This window comes from Chelon labrosus (assembly GCF_963514085.1).
Source record: "Chelon labrosus genome assembly, chromosome: 5".
In the NCBI taxonomy this organism is placed as follows: Eukaryota; Metazoa; Chordata; class Actinopteri; order Mugiliformes; family Mugilidae; genus Chelon; species Chelon labrosus.
The window spans coordinates 4,117,144-4,128,214 of NC_140341.1; the positions used below are offsets into that span (position 1 = coordinate 4,117,144).

General features: G+C 38.4%; 1 protein-coding gene across 1 annotated transcript; it reads left to right on the top strand.

Moving 5' to 3' along the window:
• Positions 1 to 1,887: 1,887 nt before the first annotated feature.
• Positions 1,888 to 11,071, top strand: LOC311488650 (uncharacterized protein). The gene is made up of 4 exons (XM_084545471.1): positions 1,888 to 8,147; positions 8,412 to 8,481; positions 8,786 to 8,960; positions 10,116 to 11,071. Exons 1-4 carry the CDS (start codon positions 7,992 to 7,994, stop codon positions 10,273 to 10,275), a joined length of 561 nt encoding a protein of 186 aa, XP_084401597.1. The 5' UTR covers positions 1,888 to 7,991; the 3' UTR covers positions 10,276 to 11,071.

Here is an 11,071-nt window from a genome sequence, read left to right on the forward strand (position 1 = left end):
TTCCAGACCTGTGAGTCAGGAGAGTCTTTTGTCTCCTAGACAGAGTGTAGTAGTCCAGAACATTGTGACAGCCTGGATCTGATTCCAGTTAAAGACCAGAACCCAGTCTGCGCTCAGACAAAATGTAAAAAATTGCTGAAAGTGTGCTCATGCACATAAACCTTTCCATGTGCTGCAATACACGTCAGATGCCAACAGAGGGCAGTGTTAATAAACTAGTGGTGGTCCTCGTTTTGTGGCTGCAGTGTCAATACCAACCACCAGGTGGCAGCAGATACTTCATTTACAAACAGAAACCGTCAATGCAGTTTATCAATTCATTGGTCCAGTTTAGAGACTGGTCTTCAGTTACAGTCAATCAGTTTCTCATTAGGAGCAGCAGCAACACAAGAAAACACTTATTAAAAACACTCTTTTCAACTCAGACCAGCAGAATCCTCAATCCTTTTATATTATAAGACCACAACAATTGTTTTAATTGTGATAGATAAAAAAAACATAACATAAAATCACGAAGTTGCATAACATAGAAATACTCAGGTAAAAGTTTCACTTTCTGATATTTATAAAATCATTTTGTATAATTATTCTGATGTACAGATTGATATCCAATCTCACACTAGTTGATCTTGCGATAATATAGTTGACCATCCACATTCAGACTACGAGTGAATACGAAGGGGTTGGAATGGAATTTGGGCCTTAATAAGTAAAATACTTCGAGGACGAAGAGCCAAACCAACAGGAGCCAATGAAAGTCCAACCAAACTCAATATAATTAAGACTATAATTCAAATTGGCAGCGTTTGCCAGCAGACAGGCCTGTGTCAGCGGTTGGAGAAGCCTTCAGCTTTGCCAACTTAATTTAAGCGAGTGGCACTGCCCCCGTCAAAGGCAGAAACGCTGATCGCTTTTCAAAATCTTCGATTTACTGTTTGTTTTGGCTCGCACCTGACACAATGACAGATTTTATTGATCCCAGTGGAAATTCGGTTAGTGCCGCAGCAGCCGAGGAAACTGTTTGCAAGCACAACACACGTTCGAGTAGGTAAACTGAAAGGAGTAAAAACCCAACTAACAAGTGTACCAACTAACAGGACAGCCAGTTGGAAAGTCTGTTCTATGTACCCATTTCCAAACACTTGCACACACTGACATTTTCTGCAACTGATATAGAAGCTGCCAATTCATGAACGTTCAGGCTTCATCCCAAAATGCTGTCTTAAAGATTAACTTACTCATCTGTTGTGACAAATTGTTTGTACTGATGATTGAATTTCTAGAAAACCATCATTCATGTCATGCTGAAATAAAAAGGTATTTTGATTTCTTCTTTTCAAAAACCCAACAACTAGCGTGTAGCGTACCAATTTCAGAATATTACGTAATACATGAACAAAGTTGAGTCTGCAACGATCACCTCTACTCCCCCATTGAACAGACGTTGTACCTGTCCTCAAACAGGTGTATATTTCAGCCTTTGTTGCTAAGACCAATGCTACAATTGTTATGTGTTGTGCTGGTGAGTTGTCCAGTCGCATATATTGGGTCAGATTTTGACTCAAACTGTTGAGAATTACTCAACTATTTAGAAAACGGACTTGAGAGTTCAGGCGCAAAACCAGGAATTTAATACACAAAGATTTCAAAATCAGTAGTTCAGAGATCAGTGAATCTAAGCATAGAACAGGTTACTGAGAACATTTGAACATGGGTTGCAGCTACAGCAAAGAGGAAAAACAAGCAAACTAAGAATTTGCATGAAGAAACCAGACAAAAGCTAGATAACACAGAGGTAAACTGAAGAACTGGAAGTGTAGCAGGTCCTTAAATACAACTTCACACTGTAACGAATCTTTGTGATTTCCACAGTAAGGTACTGTATTATGGACAGTGCATTACTGTGATCCATATTTACAATAAAGTATTGTGATTCTACAATGGACTATTGTAGTATTGACACTAATTTACTGTAAATGTTTTCACATTACAGTACTGTAAATCACACACACTGTCACAGTAACATTACAGTCTTTTACTGTAAATAATAAGTATATTACTGTGAATTATATTACAATATATAACTGTAATTCTGCAAATAGTTACCGTATTATGAGCAGTGCATTACTGTGATTATCCAACAAGTTAATGTGATCAATGTTTACAGTTAAGTATAGTAATTCTACAATGGACTATTGTACAATTGGCACTAATTTACTGTGTATGTTTTTACAGCAGAGCACTGTAAATTACACATACTTTCACAGTAACACTACAGTCTTACTGTAAATAATAAGTAATTTACTGTGAATCATATTACAAAATATAACTGTAATTCAACAATAGTTATGTATTATGAGCAGTGCATTACTGTGATTATCCAATGAGTTACTATGAATGATTTTTACAGTATATGACTGTTAATTCCACAACTGGTTACTGTAATACATACCATATTTTACTGTGAATGACTAATATACATATTTTATTGTTTGGTGGGTGTGGGGTGAAATGATAGTAGGCTAATTGTAGGCCCATTCCTGCACACTGGGAAAAGTAGGCTCTGGCCTCTGCAAGTACTCCCCACTTTAGTTCATGTAAAACAACCTATGGGTGAGAGGCGACCTCGCCCTTTGACGTCTTTATCAGACACACAGACACTGATGACATCAAGGATCTCCACACTGTAAAACATTCCATGCCAGTTCAACTTGCAAATCAAAGTTCACTTGCTGCCTTTAAAACGGATGTTAACTCATTTTGAGGTTTATTTTTGTTTCAACTCGTGAATTAAAGTTTAAAAAATGTATTGTGCTACATTGTTGTAGTTGACTCAACTTTGCTTTTCAAGTTATGAAAATTATTTAACAATTTATCACTTGCTGTCTTAACTTGATAACTTGAGTTAAAACAAACAATCTTTGTAGAAGAAAACTGTTATTTGTTTGTTGTGTCAACTTAATAATGCAAGTTAAAACAAAAAAATATTAAACTTCACCAATACAAGAACTCTGCTTAGCTAGTTGATCAAACCCGCATTTCTGCGTGCTATATTTTTTTGCAACTTCCCATTTTAAGTTAAGAGGATTCAAATTTAAAATGTGTTCTAACTTATACTGTATTTTACATGATAGAAGAAAACAAAAGTATTGCATTTGTCCAAAAATACCTTTATTGGTAAAACATTTCTTGGGTTACATTGTCAACATTCCACCCAGCTGTTTACCACAGCAAACACAGGGTGTTTCTCAAACAACATTCGGGTTCAACAAAGTGACACTTGATATAATTAAGTAGATTGTAATTACAGATTGATTAAAAACTATTGATTTAATTAAGCAAAATTACACAAAACTTTTAAATACAAAATAATGAAATCATTGGTTGAAATATTTTGGACTTACAGTAGCCCTCCCAGAAGTGCCTCAAAATCGGGGTCAAAGTTCACACCGGCGCCAGGTTACTTTTATGGCATTTTGGGTCGCCCTGCAGCCTAGGAGTGACACAGAGACAAACAGACACCAGATTTTGAAACTTTGACTCACCAGGTACAAATGATGCAAATTTCATGACTGTAGCCCTCCCAGAAGTGCCTCAAAATCGGGGTCAAAGTTCACACCGGCGCCAGGTCACTTTTATGGCATTTTGGGTCACATTTTGGGTCACCCTGCAGCCTAGGAGTGACACAGAGACAAACGGACACCAGATTCTGAAACTTTGACTCACCAGGTACACATGATGCAAATTTGATGACAGTAGCCCTCCCAGAAGTGCCTCAAAATCGAGGTCAAAGTTCACACCGGCGCCAGGTCACTTATATGGCATTTTGGGTCGCCCTGCAGCCTAGGAGTGACACAGAGACAAACGGACACCAGATTCTGAAACTTTGACTCATCAGGTACACATGATGCAAATTTGATGACAGTAGCCCTCCCAGAAACGCTTCAAAATCGGGGTCAAAGTTCACACCGGCGCCAGGTCACTTTTATGGCATTTTGGGTCACATTTTGGGTCACCCTGCAGCCTAGGAGTGACACAGAGACAAACGGACACCAGATTCTGAAACTTTGACTCACCAGGTACACATGATGCAAATTTGATGACAGTAGCCCTCCCAGAAGTGCCTCAAAATCGAGGTCAAAGTTCACACCGGCGCCAGGTCACTTATATGGCATTTTGGGTCGCCCTGCAGCCTAGGAGTGACACAGAGACAAACGGACACCAGATTCTGAAACTTTGACTCATCAGGTACACATGATGCAAATTTGATGACAGTAGCCCTCCCAGAAACGCTTCAAAATCGGGGTCAAAGTTCACACCGGCGCCAGGTCACTTTTATGGCATTTTGGGTCACATTTTGGGTCACCCTGCAGCCTAGGAGTGACACAGAGACAAACGGACACCAGATTCTGAAACTTTGACTCACCAGGTACACATGATGCAAATTTGATGACAGTAGCCCTCCCAGAAGTGCCTCAAAATCGAGGTCAAAGTTCACACCGGCGCCAGGTCACTTATATGGCATTTTGGGTCGCCCTGCAGCCTAGGAGTGACACAGAGACAAACGGACACCAGATTATGAAACTTTGACTCACCATGTACACATGATGCAATTTTGATGACAGTAGCCCTCCCAGAAGTGCCTCAAAAACGGGGTCAAAGTTCACACCGGCGCCAGGTCACTTTTATGGCATTTTGGGTCGCCCTGTAGCCTAGGAGTGACACAGAGACAAACAGACACCAGATTCTGAAACTTTGACTCACCAGGTACAAATGATGCAAATTTCATGACTGTAGCCCTCCCAGAAGTGCCTCAAAAACGGGGTTAAAGTTCACACCGGCGCCAGGTCACTTTTATGGCATTTTGGGTCACATTTTGGGTCACCCTGCAGCCTAGGAGTGACACAAAGACAAATGGACACCAGATTGTGAAACACTTTCCAAAATAAAAAGAGTTCAAATGCATTTACTTACCATTATTTCAATTCTGCATTCTCTTTTTAAGACATTCAAAGGGGGAAAAGGCCAAATCACTCTGAGGCACGAATTGCAGGGGTTTGCCAATCATTGTAAAACATCTAAAATTATGAGGAAGTTAGAAGACATTTTCACAAATGTGACACGTGACTTTTTTTTCCCCAATCTAATTAAAACTTACAATTCCACTTCATGAACTGGACATCCCTGATGTCTTCTGTGAACAGAAAAAACAAATGTAAATTACATGTATGAAAAATTAAACCAATTTATTAATGTATTCATTTAAAAAAAAAAAAGCAGAGCTGCAGGAATTACTCTACTGTAGTGTCATTAGCTGGCTGTGACAGAGCGCTGACCTGCAGTCACCACAGAGGCCAAGATGCAGCTGCATTTTGCCTGAGAGTGGCTATAAAGGAGGCCTGGAACAAGTGCAAATTACAGCTAAACTAACAGAAGTTGTTACTGAACACGTACATGCTTACATTTTATCTGTACTGTGAAAAATGACCGAGGTGTGGCAGTTTGAACACAGTTGTCTCAGCCAAAGAATAAATATTTTATTAACTTATTGGGCGGTTTCCACGTCAATTAAGGTCTAGGACTAGTAGTGCGGAAAAAGTGTCAGGGAGAGGAAGAAACGGTGGAAAATAACTATAGTGGCTCGGCTGGAGGACTGAGCACCGAACTGTAGCCCTGAACTGTAGTGGCAAGTTGATGTCATTTGACTGGAGACTGACAACTCATTTGCCGTATATGGGAAAAAACAAAGCTATTTATAAAATTAAACCTTCAGGGTAATACAATGACGATGTATTGACTGAACCTAAGCTAGCTCGCACAAGCTAATTTGCTAGCTCAAGTTCGGCCTTGAATTCAGCATTACCAGACTATCAAAAAACACAATCCACAGTTATTACATTACCGCATCTACTGTTAATGGAAAAACATTTTTTATTAGAGACGATTAAACTCACCTTACATCATCCGCTCCGCGAGTCACTCTCCTCAATTGTTGCAGGTAGCGTAGATCAATGTTCAGCCTTGATAGTGGTAATGGTGGGACGACAGATGAGATGACTGAATCCTGTCCTTGTTGATGAGCAAATAGAAAAAGTCCTATAGGCCTATAGTTCTTGGCCAGTTCTGTAGAACAGCTCATAACTGATGGTGTGTGTGATTTGAAGCAGACAGCAAGAGGGTACTAGATTCCTCATCAGTAAATCACTACTTTGTCATTTTGTATTTGGTATTGTTGACAATCAAGCAGAATTTTGCATAATCTCAATAACATTAAAACCATAAAACCACACAACACAAATAAAAAGCAAATCAATAGTATTAGGACTTGTGCCCACGGGCATATAGGTGGGAGTGGGATTCACCCCCACTGAATAATAAACTAGCAGGATGCTACAGTATAGTTCCAGAGCATACTGTCACAAAATATGTTGAAATTAGCACAATGAAGTTAAAAGATAACTATCCTTGTGGTCCTCTCTGCTTATTTTTTTGCATCAGCCCACTGTTTACATGTCCAATGAGGCACCCATGTGCTCTAAATGTAATTACAAAGATGCACTTTAATTAAATATACATCATTAAATACAAATATGTGGTGTGTTAAAAATTGCCACAATATTTCTGTGCTTAAAAAATGATAAAAGTCTTAAGAAAAAAGAAATAAATGTTTCTACAGTAACATACATTAAAATCACACTAGTATAGTGTAAGTTACTGTAGACTGAGGTGCATTGTGGGAAGACGACAGTGGATTGTGGGAAGAAGACAGTGTTTTGGAGGGAAAACAGCGTAACAGGACATATTGTTCCTTCTCTGAGCTACAGCACTGAATGCCCAGAGAGAGGCTGCAGAGGCAATACATGAAAACAAGTGAGTTTATTCTTTCATCTATAGATTAGTCTCATTCAGAGAAGTCAACATTTGCAAATATAACAAGCTAGATTTGCATGATGTTTGGTATGTTTAGATAAATGAGAGAAAGAAAGTCATATAGCTAGAGCATGCTACCTGTAAATAAAAGTTGTTAGAACTCCTCTTTCAAAACGAACATCATTTAAATCTTGTGTATCATTTTACTGGCTATACTGTAACTGTGCTAGTCTTTCATTTGCAATTTCTTTAGTAGGCTATAGCTCAGATATGTTTGATTAATTCAGCTCCATTTTGGTTCCTTCATGACAGGAGAAACACATGCAGCTCAGTGTGTACTGTAGTTAGTTAAGCAAACTGCTTATATTTTGCTGTAGTATTAATTAAGCTTCTCTTTTGTTGTCTATATATCATTTAATGTTCGTTTATTGTCTTTCATAATTCAGGGAAAAGGCGGATTTGAAAAAGACGGATTTGACCATAGTCTGGAATTCTCACAAAGGCTGCAGCTTACTTTGGTAAGTCAAATGAATGTAAACTTGCTAAAAAGCTGCTAAACTCAAGTTAAATATCAACTTTCTCCTTTTTAAAACTGACTGCTCATCTGTTAATTAATATTAACTCTCATCCATTAAAGATAACTTTGTTTTCTAAAATGATGGTGCTTACAGTATATAAGCACAGCAGGCAATTACATTACAACTGGTAGGCCTAGCAGCAGTTTAACTCTAATTTAGTATTTTTATTTGGTCAGTGTGTGCTGTAGTTAGGGGAGCAAACTGCATATACTGTATTTGGCTGCAGTATTAATTCATCTTTTATTTTGTTGTCTATATATGCTTTACTTAATGTTCATCATTGTATTTTATAATCCAGGGAAAGGGCAAATTTGAAAAAGACAGATTTGACCATAGTCTGGAGGACATAACTGACTGCTCATATTAACTCTCATCCATTTAATTTAACCTTTTTTTCTCTGCAATGATTGTGCTTATATAAGCACACTATGCAATTACATTGCAAAACTGGTAGGCCTAGCAGCATTTTAACCTGAATCTTGCATTTTATGGTGGTTAGTCTAGTTGTTGTTTAGTTGTCTGTTGGCAAGGCAGGTAATCAAAATGGTCAACCATTTTGTCTGCAAGCAGTGTCATTTATCCACATTTATCCTGAAAGACATCAGCGAGGTGGGCAACATCAACCATGGTGTTGCATCTCTACTTGTCACTATGGCCTACTTCAAAGAAAAAGAGGATTCACTCTTTCTTCTGGCTGATGTAAGTACTTTGTGAACATGGATGCTGTGAACATATTTTTCAACTGAATATTTATTGTGCTTAGGGATATAGATATTTTGTACTCTCCTCTAATGTAATCAAATAGTACGCTGTTGTCCACATCGTTTCCACACCATTTACTGTTCAGGTCAATACAAGACAAAGTTTTATTGAATAACTGATGAGAAAGGCATTGACTAAAAACATTATGATTTGAAATATTATAATATTCTGTCTTTCTGTCTGATCTTTTGTGTTATTTAGGTGACAACCACCTCAGCAGATGCAGAAGCCAGTCTCTCACTCCCAAGCACACCAAGGTTGCTGGCTCTTGGTAAGTGTAATATTCTCTCTGCCTATGGGAGGTGGAAGGACACGTGTCAGTGTGATCAAATGAAAACATCCTCATTTTATGTAATAGATTCACACAACTGAACACATGGTAATCTCATTGAGGAATCTGATACAACTCTAGGATTGGTCCATTTGGAAGGAGATTACATGTACATGGGTCAAGTCAAGGCCTGGATGTACCATAACATGATTTACACATGTATTTTAATTATAGAAATAATTGTTTGTCCACTTTTTCATATGCACTATAACAATAATTGTTCTACCTGCTGTGTGTGTTACAGGTGACTCTGTTCTGGAGGCTCAGAAATGGATGCTGGCTATGGAAGGAGATGTCCTCATTCAGCCAGAGGACCTTCCTGACTTCTCCTCAGCAGCAGCTGTCCTAATGGCCTGCTACTATGTCTTCAACATAGAGTACCAGGAAGAGGCAGCCAGTACTTTGGAGTTCTTTCAGAGGTTAGCACATCATTTGCCTCTTATGACATGTTAGATCGCAGGAGTGGTTCACCCCCAAATTCCTTTTTTTCCTATTGATTACTTGTGCCATGATTACTTGAGATCAGTGCACTCGCTTCCCCATCCGGAATCGATGGTGGTAAATGTATTCTAATCCACTCGATTTGCCATTCACTTTAAGCATGTGCATACTCTATTGGAAGAAAAAAAAAACATTTGGGGGTAAACTACTCCTTTAAATGTTTCAGCACAGACAATCTATTTTGTCGTTTACCAAAGCCTCTATTTTTTTTTAATGACACATTATAGTTATTATTTATATTGTCCATGTGTGTAGTGGTTAATAGATGTCATGATTATCGTCACTGTTACTAGGATCTATTTTGTATTTGTATTTGCTGTGGCTGAGAATATCATTGATGGAGCAAAAGTATGGAATGAATTTACTATCATAATGCAAGAGCATTTTAAATTGATTCGAGAGCAGAATTTATCAATTTCATTTTCAGATTTTGTGATATTTTATATTATATATATTATATATATTGTTTTCTGCACCAGCACACCGCAAAGAACAGTTCGATGCGGGTGTTATTATACAATATAGCCATTTTAATGAGAAGCTCGGACGCTCTTGTATGTGTTGAATGATATTTTATTCGAACAGTGGTCCAACAAATAAAAGAAATCACATTTATTACTGCCCCGGGGGTAGGGAGTGGATAAAACCTGTTGAAAGAGTGTCCGCCCGTATGCGACGCTCCTCGAAAAACAGCCAACGCACCCGTATACAAACAGGGATCATCTGATTGGTCACTACCAGCCGGCCTTCTATTGGTTGACAGCGTTGATACACCAAAAATCCGAGAGCAGAGCAGAAATCCGTGAGCGCAAATGATCCGAGAGCGAGCGCAGGAAATCTGCGCGAGCAGCATCGTACCCGAGTGCGTGGACACAGTTTGAGCACGCGCAGAGCAAATTTGAGAGCGAGGGCAGAGTTTTGAGAGCGAGAGCAGAGTTTTGAGAGATAATATCACAAAATCTGAGAATGAAATCGATAAATTCTGCTCTCGAATCAATGTAAAATGCTCTTGCATTATGATAGTAAATTCATTCCATACAAAAGCACTAACAGACTATTTCTTCTGCTTGCAGGTTTTTCCTGAGGATTAACCCTGAAGGCTCGAAGTGTACGTCCAAGACACAGGTCAGCAGGAAATCCGGCAAGAAGGTGCAAAGAAAGAGCACAGGTCTGAATCGCCGCGTGGCCACTTTGATTAGGGAAATTGTAGAATTTGATTTGCAAAACTATTAAGGATGTGTCACAACTTAGGTGAAATTCTCTCTTTGCAGGCTTTGCAAAATGAGAAAAGAGGGGTTGACTTTCTAGGATTTGTTGACAGCCTAGTATTTGAGGTCTTCATAGTATATGTTCTGGCATATACCTTTTTTCATTCTTTATTCTTATTCCTTCATGCCGCTCCAGAAAAGTTATAGCAAACGTTTTAGAAGGATGCTGCACAGCTGATAGCTATGATACAAAATTATTAAAATAGACACCTTTTAGGGAAAAGAGTGAAAACTCAGGAAAGGAAGGGAGACTACCCCTTCTATAAAATGTTGTGTTTGATTCAAAAGAAAACTTATTTGCATTGTAGCTGTGCCACCTCCTCCTTTTAGGTAAAATTGCAACTGCCAATGTAAGCACCTCAATATTTGTTCAACTTACTTGAAAAACAGAATGTTTAAAAATGTAAGTTAAGTTAATTTAGTGATTTGTTTTGTAAGAGGAGTTGTGTTTGTACCTTCATAGCACAGACTGGTCTAATCATAGCTAAACTGAGCTAACATTTTGTACAGTGTTTACAATGATGGTGTATGGTGGTTATACTGTGTACTTAACAGTACCTCACCCCACAATGTTAATTGATGTTTAATGTTTATTGTTAAAAGCCACATGGGAAACAAAGTTTTTAGGCCCATTGGCCATCAGAGGACATTTTATAGATTTTTAAGTGGTTCTTAAAGTCTGCACTTTAAAGGGTTGTTACAATACTCTGTGTTATTGCTTTCCTGAAGAAATAAATGGCATTTTACTGTTAAGAGCTGTT